The sequence below is a fragment of the Malaya genurostris genome, chromosome 2, assembly GCF_030247185.1.
Source record: "Malaya genurostris strain Urasoe2022 chromosome 2, Malgen_1.1, whole genome shotgun sequence".
NCBI classification, from domain to species: Eukaryota; Metazoa; Arthropoda; class Insecta; order Diptera; family Culicidae; genus Malaya; species Malaya genurostris.
The window spans coordinates 290940150-290966520 of record NC_080571.1 but is presented as its reverse complement, the minus strand read 5'-3'; the positions used below and the strand labels follow the sequence as shown (position 1 = coordinate 290966520).

Below are 26371 nucleotides of genomic sequence, written 5' to 3'. Positions count from 1 at the left end.
TGGACTGCTGCTGTATTGCCTTCCGAAAGGTTCCGCTGGGCTCAGACCCACGGACTGGAATTCCAACGTTTCCTCAATGTTGGAATTATCAACAACTTGTTTGTTGATCCGATGAATACGATGATGTTATGGAGGTGCATTCACGAAATTACTGGATCTCAATCCAGCTCTGCTGCTTCACGTAAGCAACAGACTGTAGCGGCTCTGTCAGCCCTGATGGTTCACTGTTGAACCTGGTTGAATAGCGCTCTATTCAACCCGAAGTGAATGCACCTTAGATTGGTGAGGACGAATACCATCACCGCTGTAGTACTTTCAGCCGAATAAGTTTGTCTTTTTTGACCGTAGTGGATTTCACTTACTAGCTGCTGCTAGTCTATCATCTAATACTTCATGATGAGATTGTACGCCGTGTTTCAGCGTAGCCGATGAAATAAATTGTTTTCTCATCTGCAGTGTGCAGATTGAGGTGCTACCTGAACTGTCTTTGCTTTCAATAGAGTAATCAATAAGAAATTTACGATGGGCAGCCGTGAATGATCAGAGGAAATTGTATGACGTAACTGTTGACATAAGAGACTTAGTGGTACGCACTGCCATTAAATCCCATCGTTTTCTCCGAACTCAAATCTAACGACTGAGTTGCTGGACCAATTCGAGGTTCGGCTTGCTTGGACTCGCAATACAAAGGGCGCACTGCGCTGATCAACCACACGAAACGTGTCGCAAACCCAGGGCTCAGTATGACAATGATAAAGCACACCTAACTCAGATCGATTTATTTTTCAATTGATTTTGTAAACAAAACATGGCTTCATGCCGAACGATCTCTAAATTCAACGTGCGGGAACTGTACTGACTTACTGGTGTTATTTCTGAAGAGTAACTGCTGCGTGAAGTTGTGTGATGAGCTGCGTGACACTTCATACATCTGGCTGGTTTCGGACACTTGACTGTGTCATGCCGTCCATTAAAGCAGTTGAAGCACACCTTAATTTGCTTCACGAACTCCAATCTCTTGCTAGGATTCCATTTCGTAAAAGTATTGCAATAGTAGAGAAAATGCCGTTCCTTGCACAGGTGACACAAAGGTGGCATAATGGTCGCGCCTTCATCTCGCTGCTTTGATTGAGTCGGTTCAATCGTTTTCGATGTTTGACCTGTTGCTCTTTTACGACGCAGATGCTGTAGTACCTTGAGCTCAGCTTCTTCGATGGGAGCAAGCAAATTAGTGCGATCCCAACGTGACATTTCTTCTTGGATGAGGTGCTTCTCAAACTCCCGATATCTCTCCTGTAGATGTTCGAAGGTGGCCCGCATGAACCTTTCTTCCGTTTCACTCAGTTGACCATCGCTGCCAAGAGACAGATAGTATTGTGTGATGCCATCAATAAATCGATGGTGCTCAAATCTCAACTCGACCGACATTACTTTCCGAAAACTAATTTTTTCTCGCTCGACACTGACCGCACGTGTTTGGCACTTTACCGAAATGAATGAGGATCGACTCAACAAAATGACGTTTCTTCTTTCGCTCGCGCCACACTGACTTCGGGCGGAGATGGAATCTGTACATCACCCAAGACGGTTAAGTGGAGGTGTACACATTTGATGTTTAAGAATATGATCCGAAATTAGATTAGATTTTTCTTAATGGAGCCTCATCAGTTTTACTGTATCTGCACTTGGATGTCGGTTCACTCAGTTAATTTTACAGCAAAATGGTTGTGCCGCCATTACTGTTCTGCTTGATCACATGTCACACATTATTTTTTCGATGTTTTATATGTAACATAACACTTTTTACACAGATTTGAGTGTTTTAGAATTGCCGTTTTTATCGAGCATAATTAATTTCGCCGCATTTCTGACGGACAGTGAGGCACATACAAAACACAGACTGATACGAGTTGCTACCAGTTCAGACGACATTTAACCAATTGTATGTAACAACAATGAAGGTCGTTGTGAGGATTGCAATGGCGATTTCACTTTAACATTTCTGCCCTTGCCGTACACTGACTGTAGTTTCTTCATTTGAAACGTGATCGCGCATGATTGGTTACAATCGATTTGATATTCACAGAAAGTATAACAATCACGAATAGGGACGGTAATGATGACCGTTTTCATGCTGGCGATGACAGAGTTTTCCTGATTACGCAATTCGACCGGCGCGATAGATTTCCGTTACTTATTCCGACGATCCGGCTCGAAGGACCAAAATGTTTGCGCACATTAACGTTTGTGGTTTTGTCGGACAAGTGTTCGGATTCTCGCGACGAAGCGAAAACTCGCGGATACTGTTTAACACTAACTATATTTATTGCAACGATCACTATAAGACTTGGACTGACTAACATATATGAAGTAACGTTTAATCGTACTATCGTTCTCTCGTACGATCGCACGATCGCGCCTGATCTGATCTGCACTACGCTTTTATAGTCTGCGTACATTATTATAGGAACACAATTTGTCTCTACCGGAAAGCACATATCGTAAGATGTACCGGAAAGTATGTATCGTAATCTTTAATACTGTCTGCTGCTTGTATAACTGCTCGAATCCTATCACTAATCGGTTTCTGTTGTGTATACAGTATAGCTCACTTAAACTGTCTCCTGAGACTTACACTTTGGCGTAAACACCCTCTTTATAATTATTTTTATGACATCATTATTTCCACGTAATTGTACAAAATTTTCCATCTGATAATGATTATTTTATAACGAAAGGCTGTTTAACATCATAACTACATTTGTACTATATAGAATAACGTTTTTATATAATTTATTTTACCCTGGCTTTAACCATTTTGGTCGTTCATCGGGGAGGAAAACGTATAGAATAACGATTCAGTTAATACAAATGATGTTGTAAACTTATTTCCATCACCTTGAGTCGACAGTTTTCTCAATTTACATAACAAATGCACATTGATTGTATGATTTCGTCAATTCAGATCAATGTTGAGAATACCTATTCCCCTTCCCCCTTTGAATATTTTCGTGCACCTCACTTAGTTGCTAGAAATATGCTGCACTCGTAAAGAAGTACCCATTTTTCGTAAAACCCGATCAATTTTACCTTACACTTTCCATGTTCGGTGCACTTGCTACACTCCCTCATCCTCTAAATAACCTTATAATCTATTTAGATTTAACTTCCTTTTTGTCAGTGAACTTACTTCAAATTTCCTCCATTACCCTGAGTAGTGTAGAAAGTATCTGTTCTTTTAAAAAAATATCGATTCCCATATTTGGTACATGTGCCAAACTTGGTGGCGATTAGTTTAGTTGTTTCGTAGTTATGCTGAAACTTAAATACGCTCGCGTTCATAGACAGATAAAGATTATTTTCCCTTAGCTCTTTGAATTCCCCGGCAAAATGGAACCAGATCCTTTAAAATTATTCAAAGAAAACTACGATATTTTTGCCACTCTTTTGTTTTATAAAATATGGGAGATTAAAATTTATTTTCAAAAACCCCTCCTTCTAGTCTTAATGTCGATTCTATTCAAATTTTGTCATTGACCCTCTTCCCCCATGTTAAGGACACTTGCTACACACTTTCCCCCCTGAAAATGTCCTAATGATCATCTCTGAAGAGCAAGAAGTATCTGTTCCAAATTTGATAGCAATCCGTTCAGTAGTTCCAGAGTTGTGCCGTTACAAACATTACATCCCTTTTTATAAGGACGTACTACATCCACCCCATACGAATACCCTAAGTTGCGCAAAAAGTATCTATGGTCTTCAAAAAGTATCGATGTTCGTCAAATTAAATAATTTTTTCATGACCCCTGTTAAGGATACTTGCTACGCTCCCTCCCCCATAAAAACACCCTTACAACTATCTCTGAAGATCAAAAAGCAGCTATGCCAAGTGTGATAGCAATTCGTTCAGTGGGTTCGGAGTTATGCCGTTACAACCCCTCTTTTTGAAGGCAATTGCTACATCCACCCCCATATATATCATATCTAAGGTATGGCAAATGTTTGCATGATCTTCAAAAATTATCGATTCTTGTCAAATTTTATGCATTTTTTCATGGCCCCTCCTGTTAATGATACTTGCTCCCCTATAAAACAACCTTTATGACTATTTTTGAAGAGCAAGAAATAACTGTGCCAAATTTTTTAGAATATCCTTATAATCATATCTAAGTTGTATGCGGTCTTCAAAAAGTACCGATTCTCGTCAAATTAGATTATTTTTTTAACGACCACCTTTGTTAACGACACTTTCTACGCACCTACCCCCCATGGAAATATTTTTATAACCATATTTGAAGAGCAAGAAGCACGTGTGCCAAGTTTGATATAAATCCGTTAAGTAGTTTCGAAGTTATACCATTACAAACATTACACCCTCCTTTTTAAAGGCACTTGCTACATCCGTCCCCCATTAAATCATATCTACGGAATGCAAAATGTTTCTAAGATCTTCAAAAAATATCGATTTTCGTCAAGTTATATGAATTTTTTCATGACCCCTCCTTGTTAATGACACTTGCTACGCTCGCTCCCCCCATAAAAAATACGCCTATGACCATCTCTGAAGAGCAAGAAGTACATGTGCCAAGTTTGATAGCTATCCGTTCAGTAATTCCGGAGCTATGCCATTACAAACATTACACCTCCCTTTTTAATGGCACTTGCTACATCCACTCCTCATATAATCATATCTATTATAAACAAAATGTTTCTATGGTTTAAAAAAAGTATCGATTCTAGTCAAATTGGAGAATTTTTTTCATAAACCCCCCCTTTTAAGAACACTTAACAGTTCGGCTGAAAAGTTCGTATCGTTTAATAGAAACACACATTTTTTTGCCAAAATTCGATTTTATTATTCAACATAATTGCCATCAGAAGCGATACAGCGATTATAGCGATCTTCCAACTTTTCGATACCATTTTTGTAGTACGATTTGTCCTTTGCCTCAAAATAGGCCTCAGTTTCAGCGATTACCTCTTCATTGCTTCTAAATTTTTCACCAGCGAGCATTCTCTTGAGGTCTGAGAACAGGAAAAAGTCACTGGGGGCCAAATCTGGAGAATACGGTGGATGAGGGAGCAATTCGAAGCCCAATTCGTTCAATTTCAGCATGGTTTTCATCGACTTGTGATACGGGGCATTGTCTTGATGAAACAAAACTTTTTTTTTAAATTTCGTCCTTCAAACGCTCTAATAACGCTATATAATAGTCACTGTTGATGGTTTTTCCCTTTTCAAGGTAGTCGATGAAAATTATACCATGTGAATCCCAAAATACAGACGCCAAAACCTTACCGGCCGATTGTTGAGTCTTTCCACGCTTTGGGTTCGGTTCATCGCGTGCAGTCCACTCAGCTGACTGTCGATTGGACTCCGCAGTGAAGTGATGGAGCCATGTTTCGTCCATTGTTATATATCGACGAAAAAATCGGTTTTATTTCGATATAACAGCTCCAAATACTGCTCAGGATCATCAATTCGTTGTTGTTTTTGATCGATTGTGAGCTCACGCGGCACCCATTTTGCACAAAGCTTTCTCAGATCCAAATATTCGTGAATAATATGTCCAACACGCTCCTTTGATATTTTTAGGGTGTCAGCTATCTCGATCAACTTCACTTTACGGTCATTGAAAATCATTTTGTGGATTTTTTTCACGTTTTCATCGGTAACAGCCTCTTTTGGACGTCCACTGCGTTCATCGTCTTCGGTGCTCATATGACCAGTACGAAATTTTGCAAACCACTTACGAATTGTTGCTTCGCCCGGTGCAGAGTCTGGATAACACTCATCAGGCCATTTTTTGGTATCGGCGGCACTTTTTTTCATCAAAAAGTAGTGTTTCATCAACACACGAAATTCCTTTTTTTCCATTTTTTTCACAATAACAAAAATAGCTTCACTCAAAATGCAATATCTCACAAACTAATAATCAGAAAGCTGTCAAATTTATACACGTATCTTTTGAAGGTTGGTACTAACTGAAAATGGTATGGATTTAATTCTAGTGGCGCCCTCTCATAGAAACGATACGAACTTTTCAGCCGATCTGTTACTACGCTCCCTCCCATATTAATATACCCTTATGATCTTTTCAGAAGAGCAAGAAGTATCTGTGCCAAGTTTGGTGCAATCCGTTCAGTAGTTTCGGAGTTATGCCGTTTTAAACATTATACCCCCCTTGCTACCAAAATGTTTATGGTCTTTAAAACGTATCGATTCTAGTCAAGTTATATGAATTTTTCCATGACCCCCCATTGTTTATGACACTTGCTACGCTCTCTGCCCTATACAAATTCTATTCAAACCATCTCTGAAACGCAAGAAGTACATGTACCAAGTTTGGTGGCAATCCGTTCTGTAGTTCCGAAGTTATGGCGTTACAAACATACAAACTTACATCCATTTTTAAAGACTGTCCCAGAAAGTATGGACGCACTGTGATTTCGATGTAAATAATTCACAAGTGTTAGATATTCAAATTTTATTCGATATACTGATAATATTAGACTACAACAACAGAATATTATTCTCAACATTTGCTACTTAGCCATTGTAGACTAGCTGGCGCACCTTCTTGCGAACGTTCCTCATTAAATTCCGTACAGACTCCTTGGCAACAAGTTTTGACACTTTTTTTCCAATCTTTTCCAAACTGTTGAATGGTTGTTGTAGTGTTTCCTAAGATGTGCCTTCGTTAATGCCCAAAATTCCTCAATTGGTCGAAGTTGTGAGCAATTTGATGGATTCATGTCTTTTGGGACGAAAGTGACATTTTTGGTAGTATACCATCCTACCGTTGATTTCAAGTAGTGGTAAGAAGCAAGATCTGGCCAGACGAAACAGGATCCTTGTGGCTTCGAATCATGGGTAGAAGTCGTGTTTGTAAACATTCCTTGATGTATATTTCGCTGTTCATTGAAGCAGTGGCGATGAAAGGTTTCGAAATCTTACCGCAGCTACAAATTGCTTGCCAGACCAGAGCTTTCTTACCAAATTTTTCGACTTCAATCGATGTCTCGGACTGGTTTAACACTTGCCCTTTTCACACCGTATAATATTGTGGTCCGGCAAGGATTTGAAATCGAGTTTCACGTAGGTTTCGTCGTCTATGATTATGAAGTTCAAATTTCCAGCAAGAATAGTATTGTACGACTTTCGAACCCTCGGATTGATCGATGCTTCTTGTTTCGGACTACGTTTTGGTTGTTTCTGCCTCTTATAGGTTCGAAGATTCAAACGCTCTTTAGCACGAAGAACATTTGACTTCGAAGTGCCCACTTTTTTTTGCCACATCCCGAACTGAAACCTCTTTCTTTTGCTCGAACGCCTTCAGTATACGTTTATCCAACTGAGGGTTAGCAGGACCTTTTTTTTCGTCCCGTGTTCGGTTTATCCTCAAAGGTGTTATCCTCACCGAACTTCCTGATTGCATTTCGCACGGCTTTTTCACTTACTCCTTCCATTTTTGCTATCTTTCTCGGTGACAGTCCGCGTTCTGTGCACCATTTGTACACAATTTTTCAACGTTGTTCTGCTGAAAGTCCACGCATTTCGAAACAAACTAATGAAAACGAATAAACAACTGCACAAGTGGTTCGAGAAGAGTGTAAACAACAGGACGCAATCATAAAAATTGACAGATTCTGAACCATTGCGAAATGGCAGCGGTTTTTGGTTGCGTCCATACTTTCTGGGACAGTCTTTAGTTGATTAATAATTGATAATAACGATTATTTCATTCGTTATTTCGTGAGGTCCACCCTTCGTTAGTTTATGTTTTTGTATATGTTCAGATAGAAAAAATTGGAAAACATAGAGGAACGAAACAGCAAAAATGATTTTCGTCAAAAAGGGGTAATACTATTCCGTCGAGATAGGTTAAAACCGGGTATAAATAAACGATATAATAATAATAATATTCCGTCGAGAGAAAGGAATCGTTGGTTTTCATTGTGAATGTTTCGCTGAGTTTCTTCTCATATATCCACTTCTCCAGGGAGGTTCAACTGCAGAGCAATTCGACGGATTAGAGGATGGTGGATTGGAATATTGCCTTTGGGTAATATTTTTTCATAATTTTCAGTTCAAACGACTTCATGTCCTAATTCCTATCATAAGCAAGTTTGCCCACAGTTCAGTACAGCTCTTTCCTCTTTCCATTGAACCTAAAAGACCACTGCTTAAATAAACTTGTTTCTCAAAAATAGAAGACGTAGGATTTTTTTTCCATCTGCTAAAAGGCAGTGCTATAAAAAAGGTGCACCCAAACTTGCTTCCGAATCATTGACCTGAAGCAGTTAAAGTTGATTTTCCGCAGCATAACCCCCGCCTAAATATGTCTACCCTTTTGTCTACCCAGTGGCAGCTACTCACCAAGATAGTTTTGACTGTTTTGCAGCTCGGTTACGGTGACATTGTACGCCCCGGCCGGAATCGTGGCCACGTGAACGTATCCGTTGACCTGCTGGCTCTTGGTGTAGATAGCGGAAACGGGCCGGCAAACTGCCGAGGTGCCACACCGCACAGCGCCATTATTCATAAACGTGCCGGATATCACGCCACTGTTGTGAACAGCCTGGAATAAAGTTAGAGAAAACGGGAATTAGCTCGTATGCAAATTCACAGGACTTTTTTTCTCCTCTCCTTGATCGTCGTTGTGTTCTCATATTTAAACAGCTGGCGACCGTTTTTTTTCCCGCAATCTTGGCTGGATGATACTGCGGAAAGTGACCGCCTGGGAACCGTGTGTCATTTGACAAAAAAAAAAGAATATGAAGGTGGCTTATACGATTTTCCTTTCGGATGAATACGGAGACACAACGGGGCGAAGTTTCTCTGTTCTTGGTCAACTTTGTGAAACCGCAGGCAACGATGAAGGGCAGGATTTCGGTTCGAGATATAAACTTTATCTTCGTAGAAAACTTAACGGTTTTGCCCTGGCTCGGCTGGAATATCTACTTCGATAAATCTTCTTGTCTTGCCAGGTGTTACAGACAAGTTTTTCCTTGGTTCTGCAATATTCTGTTCTGGTTTGAGTGCGTTTGACGATGTGGTGATGTAAAATAAAGAGAGAGAGATGTTTTTTTGGGTAAATTAATGTAGGTTGTATATCTTTCGTCTTGTGTCGGTGAGTGGTCTTGCACTCACCGGGGCAAAAAAAACAGCTTAACATAAGTTGTTGATTATTCACTAGAAAAAATATTTTCTTGTCGGTTCCTAGGTCGGTTCGTTAAACTTTTTTTTTAATGTTGCTTGGATCCATTCATGTGCTGTTTCCGGTTTCCGGAAAAATCTGTGATCAGCGATGTTTTTTTTTGGTAAAAATTGTAAAAAAAAACATTTTAAATTTAAATGTATGACTTCCAAAGAGACGCTCCGTTTTGCGGTGCTGCCGAAACATGACTACTCCATCTCCGGAATAGAAAATGTGATTCTTTCTTTGGCTGCCAAGAAAGGCCTACAGGCTTGTCGCAGAACAAGATTATTCATCGGTAAGAAAAACGGGCAAGGATCAAATCTTCAGCCTAAGAATGACAAGTATGACATGGGCACAGCCAAGAGTGACTACCGACGAATGATGATGATGGTAAAAACAGACAAAGCCCAAGACATCGGCATCGGGGGTTTCTAGATGAAAAATTTAAATTTTGCGGCTTATCATTTTCAACCCTTTGGGAGGGAGCGTGTGTTTGCATTTAATTTCCTCGCCTCTGTTATCCGTAATAACGTTCTATTGTGTGCGAATGTGTACTTATTTTCCCCAACTGGGTCATATCGCGTTGATGGTGTCATTTTTTGAAGAGGAATATAAGAACTGTACCAGAAGGATTGCAAGGACTGTATTATTATGAAGCATGCCGAAGATTGAGTGATTATCTCGATTTTAATAACTTGTTAAAGGATAGGCTTGAAATTTTGCTTTCGGTCCGGACTAGGATTTTAGTTAAACTTTACCAAGTTAATGCACCCCGAATCGACAATAGAATGAATAAATTATGTTCACTTGGTAGAGAGTATCTTTTCATGAAAAAAAAAAGTGTGTAACATAATACGATTCAGGTTGCTGGAAATGTCTTAATCGTTTATGTCGGTAGTTAACAATTTTTAGAAATCAGTTCGCTTTCACATCTCATCCAAGTCAGTCGATAAAATAAAACCGCTTACGTTCGAGACAGAAGAAACCAAGTACAGTATTGTGTAGCGACCTCGAAATGAGTGAACCAAACTAACAAAAGCTACCACCGACACGAAAGAATACAATTGTTGTTGACTTCAGGCAGTGCAAAATTCGACCTTCGATACGAGAACTTGAGGGATTGCTTACGGAGCAAACGCATCTTGATATTAAACGTGTGCATTTACTTCAAAGCAATAAGACGAATAATGTTGTTTACATCCAGTTTTATAAAGAGTTGGATGCAATTCAATTCGCAAAAGACAATAACAATGTGCACTATGTGGAGCACGAGAACATTAAGTACAACATTCCAGTATATATGGAAGATAATGCTACAGAAGTGCGTGTGCATGATCTTCCCTCAAGTGTCATCGATCCTTATATTCGCAAAACTATGTCCCAATACGGAGAGATTCTCTCTATCGAAAAAAAAAGTGGAAGAATTTTTTCCCCGGTATTCTAAATGGCGTACATTTATTACGCATACACTTGAAGAAGCCTATACCTTCTTATGTGATTTTCGGTCAAGATACAAGAATTCCGTGCAAATCACTTGTTACCTATGACAATCAGATGGCCACATGTCAATATTGCCAAAAAGCTGTTCACTACGGTAAGCCATGTGATAAACCGGACAAGGAGACAACTACACCAAAGGACAACGGTGCTTCCTTCACACCAACCCCAAGCAACCCCAGTACACCTATGACAGTCACCAACAACAATGAAGCCACCAACCCTTCAACGAAACCATCATCATCCCCTATAGAACAAAGTACACCAGCTACAGTTAACAACTTACCCTCCAACCAACCAGCAACTGCAACCATTGTACAACAAGGTGCATCTACAGCAACTAGCAACGAAAAGAAGACGGAAATCGACAACAATATCATCGATGCGGCAATGGATGACGAGACGAACCACGAACGAAGTGCCCCTCAATCCTCGCAGGAGGGAAATGGAAGCTCCTCTCCCCCTAGAAAAAGGGTGACAACAAGATCCAACACAAAAAAAAATTATTTAAAAAATCGGCTCAATCGGCCACTTCCATACTTCCTGTATTTCCGGAACCGAAAACTCGACACTGATATACTGAAATTCGGATCTTTCAGCCTAGCATAAACTACAAGCTGAAACAGTTTTCAGATAAATTTTAAAGAATTTAAGTTTTTGATTTCAGGGATTTAAAAATTGGTTTCCTATAACTATTTCTAAGACATCATTTTTGTACAAGTTATTATAGTTTTCGAGTTACAACAATTTAAAACTAAACGGAACAATTCTACAAATATCTGAGCTCGTTAAATTACATGCTCAAATATCTCGAGAACGGTAGCGTCTAGAAGAAAGGTCACTGTAAGCAAATTATTGCTTTCAATCTAAAAAATCATTTTCTTGTTTTTAAATGATCACTTTTCCCCAGAAATTTGAAGTTATGCAAATGAGCAATTCCACCGCAAATGACCGATTTTTTTTTGAAATTTTATTTTTGTATATTTTGATTTGGCTCAAATTTTGCATAAGCGTTATTTATGGCCAAACGAAACAACTTGCATCGTCAATTTGCTCTTTCCATTCTAGCCTTACGTTTGAAAAGGGACTAAGCGAAAATCCCTTGAAAACTTTCAATAATATATGTTTCAAAAACGGTGGGTCCGATCGATTTTATAATTAAGGTTTTTTAATAATTAAGGATTATGTAAAACAATTTAGCACTATTGAAAAAAAATTGTTTTTTTTTTTTTTTGTTTCAATTATAGAGGCTTTAACATCTTAGGTCATTCGCCTCTTCGGACCAGAAAATCTTTCTGACCCTATGTGCGGGGTTGGGAATCGAATCCAGACGGGCTGCGTGAAAGGCATCGACTATCCCATCACGCTATACCCGTCCCCCATTTTTATTTTAAAAGGAACACTTAAAATTCGAATATCTCAAAAAAAGGTGTTTTTGATTTTTTTATGTTGTTGCTGAAATCCAAAGTAAAATACTGTCAAATTTCTAGAATGAAGAAACAATATTTGAAAAGGGTACATATTTTCAAAATAATGTAAATTTTTGAAAATCAAGGAATTTTTTTTTTAATTTTTTAAATAAATTTTTATGAAAGAACGCTAAATTTCCAATGAAAAAGATCTTCATCAAAATTTAACTTTTTAGTACATACGATTCTTGAGATACAGTTTGAAACAAGAATCGTAAATTTTTTGTAACGATTTTGGATGATCCTTGATTCTTCCCGCATGTGAAAGTACCATCAGACCTGCCTAACAACCTATTCCATGTATCTTCAAAACTATCAAATATATTATGTATCAATATGGATTACTTTAACGAATTCAATACAAATCAAAAAGACATTTGAGTAACACCATCTTGTGACGGAAAAGGCTATTAGTTCCGTCATGTTTAATAGTTTGCGTTTAGCGTGCACCCGGAAGTGAAATGTCAAAAATAATTGAGCATGATGCCCTCTTAGAGGTGTGAACATTTTCATATTTAAATGTGTTTTTTTCTGACGAAAGTAAATATCGCCTATAAACAATGTTGAATTACGCTCTTTTAGATCTATCGTCCTCATTTTCAAGAGTTATGAAGTAGTATTTAACTTTGCTCATGAATGTTATGAAGGTTGTGAAGGCAATGATTGGCTGATCACTTATATATAGAACAAAATTAAAATGAAATGAACGCTGTATTACACGTTACTTTGATTGCGATATTGTTTTCATTGCGTTCACCACGCGATTGGAGTCCGATCTAGAGCGACACGAGGTTGCTAAAACAAACATATCAAAAGTTGTTTGGGCGGCTCTGGGTCAGCTCTCGGGCTGCTCTGTTCAATAAACGAAAACGGTATAAAAGTGCATGTACTAAGTAATCTGCCCCTAGTTGTGAACTGTTTTGCGAATAATTTAAACTTTTAGTCAAAATTTGAAATTTCTATATTTATTTTCTGAAAAATAATTGAATTTCATTCAACAGACGAACCATTCCAAAATTCGACAAATAGAAAGTTTGTTTAGCACTGAAAAAATGTTGATAAATAGTACGATGAGTGCAATACAGTAAGCAAAAGAACAAGCTATACTTATTACTTTTACTTCAATTGATAGCTCTCGTTGAGGCGAATTACGAATTCATATACCAAAATTTTTTTTTAAGCATTTAGTTATTTATTAAACAACCTGATATTGTATGTTTCTATCACCGTAACCGTAATTTTTCAAATCAAGAAATTGTAGTGCATAGTTTGTAAATGTTGGTAAAATTCTGAAACTAACATTAAGATTAATTTGTTTCGTTCTGCGTGCACATTTCACACATATTTATATAAATAGGGATATAAAATAAAAACATAATGTTCTCATCCGAATTAGTATCAGATTGCGATTCTAAACCATATTTACAGCTTATTTTGTATATCGAGATATATCCTATATATTTGGAGTTGTTTGGTTCAGTGTACTGATTTGGAAAACTGTCATATGTGCATTAAAAAATTTGTAGTGTATTAGTAATCTTTTTTGCCACCGCACTTTACTGTGATGTCCCTCGTGAATCGCAAGAGTGATCCATACTCCTTAACATTTGACGATATCTGGTATAGTTGGTTAATGGTATCCGTTAATGTGGGTTGTTAACATATAAGAAAATTGTTGTGGAACAGTAAATAAATTGTTAAGTGAATGCTTGTATTCGTTCTATGATATAATTTTAGTATGTTTAAAATATATGGTAAAAGAAGTCTGAAAATATGTTTTCCAGTTTTCTGAAATAAATATATCTGTTATTTTCTTAGGGTAAAAGGCTATTCGCATGAAGCCGATCCGACCGGTCCGAGCTCTCCGGCGTCGACTTTTTTCTGCTTCGGCTATGATTGAGCTGCACATGCAGATGTGTGGCCTAGTGCGGATAGCCTTTAAGCCTGTTGTTATATTTTTCCTGATCCTACAAAAATTTACCTGTGGGTTGTGTGTATATAAAACAATCTAGTGACAATCAAGTGAAAAAAGAGAAATAGCTCAGAACTGAAGAATGAAGTACAAAATGAATAGCGTTTACAGGGATTGAGTAAACGTGTTTTCTAAAAAGTTTTCCAAAAATTATCGAAATTTCACGTAAAGTGATATTGTTAAATTAGTTGAACTAGGAATTGTTGAAAAAATTTTGCTTAGGAAAAAATTTAAAATTTGCAATTGATGTCGTTTTGAGCTGAACAAAACGAACAGCTCTATCTACTAGCGAAGACTTATCGAGTAGTGAAGAGGAAGATGCTTGTAGGGATGTCACGAAACAATACAAGCAACAACAGAAACACCAATAGAACCAAGAAATTCCAACATGATTGTTTTCAGTCAGGAAACATTAGAGCGATATTTCAACAGTACTATTTTTTTACATAGTCCTTATAATTACCTAAAACATTGCAGAAAGCACTAAATCGATCGGACTCACCGTTTCTGAAACACATATTATTGAAAAAATTTTTGGTTAGTCACTTTTCAAAAGTAGGGCTAGAGTAAAACTGACAAACTTCTGATGCAAATTGTCTCTTTTGATCGTAAAGAAATAAAAAAATACCAAGAAAAATCGACCTTTGATTTCGTATGCAATTGTTCAAATACCTGTAAATTGTTTCAACAGTAACAGATCAAAATAAAAGTATGAAAAGAAATGTGTTTATTCAATTTTTTTCGATGTATTTTTCAATTCTAAATGAGTTCCTATTCTGACACATTTGTTGCTGTTAATTTCTGGAATTCCTTAGTAATAAGTTTAGTATATACTTGAGAAAATTTAAACAACATTTAAAAGCTTGTCATTGTTATTCGAAAACAAGGACAAATGATTTATAAAGGAAAAATAATAAGTACTTTATAACGTACTTTTTATCTGAAAATTGAGATATAATCACTGAATTTGAAGTTTTACTGTTATTACGAGGACCGCTACATATATTTCGGGAATAGTAAATAAGAACAAACATTTTAAAGTGAAAATCGCTTTATTGTTTTTCAAAGTATTCTCCATGATGTTCGCATGCGTTCGAACCAATCAGAAAAGCATTTTTGTCACTGTTACGATGGTATCTCAAAAACATGGTTTTTGAATGCTTAAACAGCATCTTCGGGTGTCGAAAATTGTTGGCCACGCATTTTTTTCTTGATATGCGGGAATAAAAAGAAATCATTGGGTGCCAAGTCAGGGCTGTACGGTGCATGACCCATCAATTCGACGTTTTTTCCGGTCAAAAAGGCGCTGGTTTGAGCTGATGTGTGAGAGATCGCATTGTCATGATGGAGGATGATTCGTCTTCTTTTGTTCCTTTTGCCAATTTCTTCAAAGACTTCATAATAACAAATGGTTGTGTACCATTCGGAATTGACCGTTTTACGTTGCTCCAGCGACACATGACCCGTTCTTCCGAAAAATCAGGCGACCATTTGTTTTGAAGTGCTTCGTGCGCGAATAACTTTTGTTGGATTTGGCTCGTCTTAAAACACAGTCGATTGCTGTTTTGTTTCCGTATATATCCATGATTCGTCACGGATGATGCATCGCGATCGTATTTTTTAACATTTCCTTGCACCAATCGACACGAGCCTCTTTTTGAGCGATTGCCAAATTGTGCGGGATCCAACGAGAACAAACCTTGTTTACGGTCAGGTGTTCATGAAATATTAAATGCACACGTGTGGAACTAATGCCCAAGGATGCAATATTACGGGCCTCAAAGAATGAGAGATAAAAAACATTGTGAGCATGGTAATATCATCGTATCAAGATATATTTCAATACAATATTTTAACAAAATAATTTGCAAGCCAAATTTGTTTCGATTTTTTATTTGTAATGAAGAATGGAAAAACAATTTCGAATCTTCGAATTCTCGGGCCCCCTGAAAAAGTCTAGGCCCGGAGGGATTTCACTCTTTCCCCTTCCACTCTCGGCAACCCTGGTCACATGACGATCCTGCATTATCAGTTCAAGCACAGTATCGATTGTTTCTGGAAAAGCAACTGATTTTGGATGACATTCACGAAATTCGTCGGCGACCGAACTACGACCATGATTGAATTCACTATACCAGCGATATACAATAGTTTTTGATGGTGCTTCATAACCGAGCAAAGAACTAAGTTCATCGACACACTCTTGTTGTGATCCATTTTTTAGCCAGATTGTTTTCTTTAACTTACTATAAACAACACGAAGAGCGCGTGTACAGAATTTTCTGAGTATGTTATGTTAAAAAATGTCAATTTTTTTTGTTGTTGCCAGATTTTAGCTATTGACATTAGTGTGGCCAGTTCCCGAAATATAAGTAGTGTCTTACGCACGGAAAAGCCAGCGATCGCAAAACAACTTAATTATTAGTTGTTTTTCTGATTTTGATTGGTTAAAATTTGGTACAACTAATCGACTGTTGTTTTAACTAATCTGTCATTTTTTATTTATCTTGCTGGCAGCTTAGCAACGACACCCAACAAAGACATGCGCCACAAACAAGTAATGAAACGTTTCAGTTGAGCAATGCCAAACACCCTGAGTGAACAATGAAACGTTTCAATGAGATGTCACTCGTGCAATGAAAGCAAAAAAATGTCTCAGTTGTTTCAACCAATTATTCAGTTATTTGAACTTAAGACGCCATCAAACAACTAAAATCAACCGTTATAGCATAATAAAAGAAAGCACAATCATATTACCACCACTAGCAGCATTGGTGCTAGATATATTAAGGAGTGAGCCATTGTTCGGACCTTGAATCGGTTTTTCTTTAATAACTTTTTCTACAAATGTCGTATTGTTTAGCTGTCTTCTAAAGTTTTCTTCTTCGTTAAATTTCCTACGAAAATATCATATGCGCTGATTTTTAGAGTTCATAGGTTGATCTCCAGCCGATTTTTTTTGTTAAAAGTGAATTTCTCCATACTAAATCCCATACAAACTTTAAACCGTGGGCGCGAAAATATAGTTTCTCCGATCGAGCTAAAATTTTGCATGATGCTTATGGGACCCAAAAGGAACACGAAAAGTTTGGTGGAGCGAGAAAATAAACATGTTCATCTTTTTCCCATACAACCCTGTCCCACCCTAATGTCCAGTTTGAACATGAACATGATGCAATACCATTCCTCTGGGTTAAAAACGACGTGCATAATATGAATAACATTAAATCCTAAATCTCGGTGTAAATGTACATGACCTTCCCTGCAGGTTACTGATAATTACATTCGAAAAGACATGTCGCAGTACGGAGATTCTTTCCGTCAAAAGGAAAGTGCTCATGTACCCAGAATTGCGTACGTGTGGTACGTTTGCGATTACATAACGCTATTCCTTCTTACGTGACATTTAATCAAGATACGAGGTGTCCTTGTGAAACGTTGGTAACTTATGAGAATCAGTTGATGGCATGTCAATTCTGTAAACAATCTGTTTGCAACGTCAAACCAAACCCAATGACAACTGTTAAGTTTTTATCTACTAAAAGCATCAATTGTAATCATTGTAATAGAAGCCAAACCTGTCATAGCCAACACCGATTCCAACATTCCAAACAACCTTTGGGATCTCTAGGATTTCAGAATCTTGGCAAATGAATGAATGAAAAAAACGACCATTGCCTTAACGAAAAATTTTACTATGCAATGTAAGTTGGTGTTTTAATTTTCGAAACACTCTGAAACACCAAGACGAAACGTCGTGGTAAAGAATGCCAATACTTCGGTCTCTTATTTGCAATCCACGTCCATCCGGGTAGTTGAATATCTACATATTTATGCTGTGATAAATGTTTTCAGTTCTAGGTAGAACACAAACATTATTCACGCAAACGACTTAACTTCCCATGTTATTTGTTTTTCACTTTGTGTACTCATGCCCTGCTGCAAGTAGCAATCTCACATAATTCCACCAGTTTCCACGTACACTATGTTGCACAACCTTTTTGCTTGCGGCACTATTTATATGAAAATCATCGGATTACTCACAGGATATTATGGAAAATAGGGCATTATCTCGTACTGCCAGCAGGTTCATATATACGAACGAACATTTTCTCCGTACAAAAAAAAAACGTTACAAACGTTGAAGTTGGCAGTGTAATGGACTAGAAACATACTTTATAACTGAATTATAATTGTATTAGTGAAAATTTCAATCACAGCTCCTAGAATCCAGCAGAAAAAATCATTGAGTTTTAATGATTGTGTTCCGTAATCGTTAGTATTCTCTTGTGATGAGTGCTCATTTCTAAATTCCATACCAAAACTTCCTGTTCGCCAATGCTTCGCGAACAGTAAAGTCAACTTTCGTTCGTAATGAAATGAAAAAAAAAAACTAGAACGCCGCCTGACCCATCCGTCGACTATCATAACCAGATTACACGAAATTCAAGCAAACGAAGCTTTTACAAAGCCATTATCGCTCAATTAAATTATTCAAATTACTCGTTCAGCAAGTTTTGCTCTCGTGAAACAATTTTTCAACAGCATCGAAAACCACTGACGGCTTCCACTTCGTCCCGGTAGTTAGGAAAAGGTATAGTCTATAGAATAATGCTGGATTGGATTGCAAGTGTGTCGGAGCATGCAATTTAGCCCAAAAGATGTAGGTATATACTCACCACAAGTAGTGTAGCGATGATCTGCAGCAATGAATTTTTAACAAACATTTAAAATTTTCCTTTCCGCTTGCAGTCTGGATGAGAGGCTGTGGGATCAGCTATTGGGTGGCGGGGCGGACGCAACAGTATGGGGCGTTATGAAGTATTCACGAACTTTCCGTCACTTTTCCTTTGGCTTCTTTCTTCGGCATCGCTTTTCACAACAACTTCGAAAACACTTCCACTGATTCCACTGAGAGTACGCTTCTTTTTCAGGTTACTTAGTTGTTGCTTCGTTTCGCTGTTTAATGGATTTAATTATACTCCAAGTTATAATTCAATTTTTACAACCACGCGGCACACAACACTGGGACACTTTCCCTTGTTAAGGACTTCTTTTTGTTTTTCACTTCCCACGTGTTTCGTATTCCAGCTGGATTACACCGGGCACAAAATATGCTCGCCTTACAGGGTTCACATATGCAAACTCACTTTATGGTTGAGGTTGAGCGATTTGGAGGAAAACTTTTACTTGCTGGAAGTGGATTTACATTCAGCGGGTTCGTTTTGTTATTATCTTCATTAAAAAATTTTTATGACGATTTGAAATTGAATGTTGTGACTGGTAACAGCTCGATGAGTATGGAAATTGAGTTTACACTTATAACGCTTCAAAATAATAAAGACGAAAGAAATACAAGGACGCCCTAAAACGATGTTTCTAACAACAGCAGTGATGACGAGCTTATAGACAAATAAGTGATTAGTGAAACGATTACCCCTCAACGTTCGCTAGACAGTAATGAATGAAATGCCTATCCTTTTCAAAAAGTTTCCAATTTTTCACGTGACATATTTTTATAACTTTAAATGAAAGGGGTTTAAACATTCCATACTGTGGTATTTCAGTGCGTCTTCTTACCTTCATTGTGAATATTTTTTAAACAAATTCTTTTGCCAACAATTTTTAAAGCTCAATTTTTATGTATAAAATTTGAAAATTTGTTGACGTAACTATAACAATATTTATCTAGTTTGAAATTGTTGGCTTCATAATTTGACATGGAATTTCAACGCCCAATATGCAACGTCAAGTCGGGTCATACAACTCTCAGTTTGACAGTAAAATTTCATGATGACATTACTTCCTTGAATATCAGTTCAAATTGGTTTCAAACAGTGTTTTTGATTGCCGAAGATTTGACAGAAGCTGCTCGATATTTTTCTATATTGTATACAACATTTTCAATCCGATAGCAGATGCTACCAGAACTCGTGTCTCTCAATGCTTGAATCGTGAGAGAATTTTTTTACATTTCTTCTCTACACTTCATACTCTGACTATTTCACGGCCCTTAACAAAAATTTACAGTCTGATAATGATCGTTGCTGTGTGGAATTTCCCAAGAGAGAATCCCAAATTGACAATTATCGCAGAAAATCGAAACGATGATTCAACTTGATGATTCCCATACTAGGTTGCAATATTTAAAAACCTTTGTGTGCAGCATTCACATACATTTTCATAGACATAACTTATACAAAGGTTATATGTACATAGTTGGAATAAGCGGCAATAGTAAAATCGTTAGTCCCACGACAAAAGGGCCTAGTCGCAAATGAGAGCCTCTCTTTGTTTACTTTCTCTTTTGATTACGGAGCCATTATTGAAAATTCTTTAAAGTTTCCAATATAAATCGAAAGCTTGTAGTTTTACCTTGAAAGTTTTGCGAAGAGTAAAGCGTCAAATATAAAATCAGTTCGGTAAATCGTGAAAGAAAAAGTAAACAAAGAGAAAGTGTCATTTGCAGTTAGGCCCTTTTGTCGTGGGACGATCGAAATGATTCTATCACAATTATCCACTGCCCATGTAGAATCTGATCGCGAAACGAGAATAAGCGACCGTTTGTTGCTTCAGAGAGAATTTCCACAGCAGCGAGCTAACCTTTGATTCTCATACAGGTCATCGAGAGAAATTCGCTCTCGTACTTGTATCTATTCTATGTTAAATGAACCATGTCGGATTTTTGTTGCTGCGATGATATTCGTCTCTCTCTGATGGCACTGATTGAATCGTGTGAAGAGTTGCTAGTAAGCGTTCTTTGATACAATAAAAGCCATTCTTGGTTTCGTTCTTACTTTTTGTGAGATCTGTATAAATCTGTATTAAATTGAGGAAATCTGTATAAAATCTGTACTCTGTATTAAATCTGTATGAGCATGTAAAAATCTGTATAATACAGATAAATCTGTATAAATGACATCTCTGGTTCAAGCACACATTTCTTCTCATTTAGAACTCGCTCTTCAAGAGCCGAAGATCTGTTCAGCTCGTAGCTTGTTTCCACCTTACCAGTGCGGTGAGCTGGTGAGCTGCGGTTTTTATTTTAAAAGAGCTCACTTTAAAGATTCGATTCCCTGGAACAGATCAGGAGCGAATTGCCCATCTCTACTCCGGACACGAGAATTCTTGATTGCATTATTTCTACTGGGATGACGGATCGATTATTGCATCTAATTTTGAATCAATTTGGAAGTAATCCTGAGTATTACATACAATTTTGGATTAAAATGACTGAACGTTACTCGCAATCTAGCTTGGATAGCTTTAAATGCAAACTCAGCAGGTGGTAGTTTTATATGGGAGATCTATAGTAGAACTAAAACTGGAAAAAATATGCCCAGAAAGCCGTTTTAGTTTTATTTATTCAAATTCAAAACTGGCATACGCTGCCGTTCCATTTTTTCCATATATGAAACACGAGTAAAACACGAGTGTTATCATTTCCAGGTCTGAATTTTCAAACTGACAGAAATTATGCATCTAAGGGGACATTCAGTAGTGCTCTAGTTCTAGATGTATAATTTATGCCAGTTACAAAATTAAAAACTGAATTTTATAACAAGAAAAACTGGCAGTCCCAGCATTGTTTTACTCGTGTTTCAAACATACAAAAAATAGAACGGCATCGTAGACCAGTTTCAAATTCGACAGAAGAACTGGTCGAATAAATAAAACTAGAACGGCTTGCTGGGGATACGTTTGTTCCAGTTTCTGCTCTATTATAGATCTTCCATATAGAACTTCTAGCTGCTGAATTTGCTCTAACGAACTAGAACGCTCCGTAATTGTCATTCGGCTCTGCTTAAAACATGTCATACTTCGAATCTATCAATGTTTGATAGTAAATAAAGCTAAATATCGCAGCATGCCATGTCGAAAATCGCTCTTCCCTAATGTCAGATGACAACCCCTTATGACACACGCTGAAAATTGAAGCTCACACGGTTGTCGTTTGCTTCCTGTGAAATCACGATAATTAAAAGTGAATCAGGAAACATCAGGTGTGATAATCGAGAGTAAAAAAGTAACGAGTAACGAATGGCAAAGGATATTATCACAAATTCAAACAGACCTGGAGTTTCCTGCAATTTCACGTTATTTAATTAATGAAAAAAAACAGATGCGGAGCTGTATGTATGCTGAAATTAACGGAACCTTTGGTGAAGAAAAGTTAATGATTTGAGGAAGTTTTTTTCACACGAAGAAAGATTTCAATGCCCACATCAGTAAAATTTCGAAAATACGAAAAAACACTAGTCTTATTCTGCAAGGTGAGTAATATATAAACTTCTCTGTAAGCTGATTGTTTATTTTTAATAATTGTAATTATTCAATTTAAGCTTTGCAAACAAGCGAATATTAAATTGAATGATTTTTTTTAACTATATCGACCTTAAAGCAAGATAAATATTCATTTGACATTTTGTATATGATTGATTACAGCTCGAATATGTACTCATTATGCTACAAATTTTAATTTTCACATTCGATCGTAGCATATATATTTTCAGCATATCAAACATCAGTCATTAGCTTGGTCGGGCTGTGCGCTTTAATTATTCCGAACATTTGCAACCATAATTCCTCTGTACGGCATTTGAATGTGGACAAAACACTTAACAAATTCGTTTCGAAAACATCAATTAAAAGCGTTTCGGGAAAATTTATTTTCATTCTGAACGGCATGGAATTGAATTACTTTTGAGCCGTTCATGTATTAATTAATGCCATGTGCGGTATGTATTGATAATTGGAAATCAGGGTTGATCGTGGATTTTTCCCCCCTGCCGATTGAATGCCGCTCTATTCGAGTGCAAAACGCCGAGTCCCTTGGTACCCTTCGATTCATGAGCTGATGCAAATACTGGCCGTGGATAATCGCGGATGAGTTTCGATACTGATAAGCCCTGCCACAATCGTGAGACTGTCCGTTGGGGAGACTTTGTACATACTTCACGTAATGGTTTACTCACAGTTAATTTACAGCGTTCCTAGTGGTCGGTTCTGAAATTGTTTCAAAATCAAGTTGTTTGGAAAGCTGTCGGCTTTCGAAGTCGAATTCAGGCTTGAAATAGTTTTGGCAAATGGAAGCCGAAAGGTAAATTATTTTTAGACACACACTTAGAAAATGCAACGTGAACATAGTTGGACAATACGGAATCGTCAAATTCCAATAAAATCAACTATCGTGTCGGCAAGCAGTTCGACCGTACTCTGAAATGGAACCGACACTGGTTGAAACTCGGAGAAATTCTCATTAGGATGCTGATAAAGGACGGAACGTGTCTAAACACTGCGAAAATATCATTCAGTATTTTATTAGTTTGTCACAAAATTTCAAATTTGGTAGACGATGTAGAGCTACCATCAAAAACCTGTTTTAATCCAAACTTGCTCTAGTTTAAGCGCTTAGATTGTTAGCGAATGATAAAATTGACAATTAGATTCTTTCTTGATAATTGATTCTATTCAATTTTGATCCCTTCCACAAATTTTTACATTGTTAAGTTTTTGAATAACGTCCTTTAACTAGAAGTCAATTATGATGAGTTCAAAGTTACTTGAAAGCTCAATTTTAGATACAAACAACCTAAAGATTTAAACCTGAACAAATGAAACTGATAATAATTTTCGAGAAATGTACAAACTTATTAATTTTATAAACAGGTAATCGATCCAAGAGAAGATTTTAGTTATTTTAACGAAAAATTTTGTATCAGTTAACTCAGTAATAGTTTAATTTTATTAATCCTACTTCAAAATCGTCGATAATCTTCGGAAAGTGTCGGTGAATAATATGGCAACAATACGAGGAAGAAAACATATGAAACAGTCCGCATAAAATATTTAGTTACTTACATTGTTTTTCGCTTTGGCATATTAGGAATATACGGAATGGATACGCAACAAAATTCCGAAATTTTGTTCATATTGTAGCTTGATGTTATTAACACATGAATGAACATTGTCATAATTACAATGCGTGTAGCCATCAGACGCTTATTGTTTTGAAGCAAATAATAATTGAACTGAAACTGGCGGTTAACCAAATTTTACGAGGGTTCCTATTCAAACGATACATGTAAAATCGCAATCGTAAACTTACCTTGAGTTTATCTTTGATACTATATGATATTGTATCTAATTGTACTGTATATGTGAGCCAGTGGAACTCATTTATTGTACCAAACCAAAGAGGCCGCTTTTAGATAAGTTTCAGAATTTAACTTTGAATCTTTTGGAGCGTTTAATTCCTGGTAGGACAACAACTGGTTCAGTTATATTGTCACGTGTTGTTCGTATAGGAATGGAGATTTAAGTATGCAAACCGATCCATTGACCAATTAAAACATTTTTAAGCTTACAATATTGAAGTTTTGGAATCATTTAAATTAGGAAAATCCATTCAAATCATCGAGGAACAAGCGCTTCAAATTAAATTCGAAAAATCTATCGCCGATAATCCTAAATTGGCCTGATAGTTACCAGAGAACCAATATAAAATACTCAATTCAAACCAATTTTTCAATGGTATGCAATTGAAATATTCAAATGACGTTATCTCATAAGTTTAAGTTAAATGGTTCCGAATCGATTGGTTGTTGAATTATATAAATCAATCAACAAATGACTGAGTTCTAAGCGTTCAAAATTATGACAGAAAAATGTTACGCGATTAGTTTTGCATGTTTTAAATTGACACCCAGCCTCGGGAAGCGAAGTGGAAGGCATTTTTAATGGCAAAATCGACCAAAAATTTGCTAAATACATGTGATATTTCAAAAGAATCGGTAACCACGCTGATTCGGTTCTTCAATAGCTAGATGATATATAAGATACTGAAGCGAACACGGTGTTGCGCAGACAACAGGAAATTTCACCAACACATAATGCAAAAGCGACAATCCAGCAAGTGAACAATGCAGTCATCAGCTCACTGGGCAAGCTACTTGTTTCATTCACAGTCAAACATCAACTAGACAAATAAATATTGTGCAGTCTATATTTATAGATTTCTCTTCATACTACGCAGAACGATGCGGTGTTTTTTACGCATGACGCAAAGCCTCCTATTCCGAACAAGAAGTTGACATCATTTTGTACAACAGGGATTGGTGGATGAAAACATAGGTCTATTCCAACCATTTTTTCAATAGTATACTATTGAAATACTGAAACGACGTCGTCATACATGTTTAAGTTAAAACTTTCCGAATCGATTGGTTGTTAAATTATAACAATCCATCAACAAATGACCGAGTTATTAACGTTCAAAATTATGACACAAAAAGATTACGCGACTATTTTTGAAACTTTTAATTGGCCTCATATAGTGAAGAGTAAGGCATTTTTAATGCCAAAACATCAATTGGAGAAGATTTGAGGTCGATTTAAAAAAAATTACGGTTTTTCGCCCTTTTCAGTGATGGTATTAAATTTTCAACACACTTTACCATATATTTTCGGATCCGGATGAAATTCAGAAATTACGTATGGGATCACAGGACCTTTCATTTGAAAGTTTGAGAAAAGTTAGAACACATAAAGACTGTCCCAGAAAGTATGGACGCACTTTGATTTCGCTGTAAATAATTCACAAGTGTTAGATATTCAAATTTTATTCGATATACTGATAATATCAGACTACAACAACAGAATATTATTCTCAACATTTGCCATCGTAGACTAGCTGGCGCACCTTCTTGCGAACGTTCCTCATTAAATTCCGTACAGACTTCTTGGCGACAAGTTCTGACACTTTTTTCCAATCTTGTTCGAACTGTTGAATGGTTTCGGCTGCCGAGACATGTTTCCTAAGATGTACCTTTGTTAATGCCCAAAATTCCTCAATTTGTCGAAGTTGTGGGCAATTTGGTGGACTCATGTCTTTTGGGACGAAAGTGACATTTTTGGTAGTATACCATTCTACCGTTGATTTCGAGAAGTGGCAAAAAGCAAGATCTGGCCAGAAAACAACAGGATCGTTGTGGGTTCGAATCATGGGTAGGAGTCGTTTTTGTAAACATTCCTTGATGTATATTTCGCTGTTTATTGAAGCAGTGGTGATGAAGGGTTTCGAAATCTTACCGCAGCTACAAATTGCTTGCCAGACCATAGCTTTCTTACCAAATTTTTCGACTTCAATCGATGTCTCGGACTGGTTTAACACTTGTCCTACTCGCACCGTATAATATTGTGGTCCCGGCAAGGATTTGTAATCGAGTTTC

General features: G+C 37.0%; 1 protein-coding gene across 1 annotated transcript in view; it reads right to left on the bottom strand.

Moving 5' to 3' along the window:
* Positions 1-26371, bottom strand: part of LOC131430558 (A disintegrin and metalloproteinase with thrombospondin motifs 7) — a 375000-nt gene that overhangs the window by 30075 nt on the left and 318554 nt on the right. Inside the window, exon 7 of the mRNA XM_058595626.1 lies at positions 8381-8582. Coding sequence (XP_058451609.1) covers positions 8381-8582 — 202 coding nt within the window. The remainder of the gene's footprint in view (positions 1-8380; positions 8583-26371) is intronic.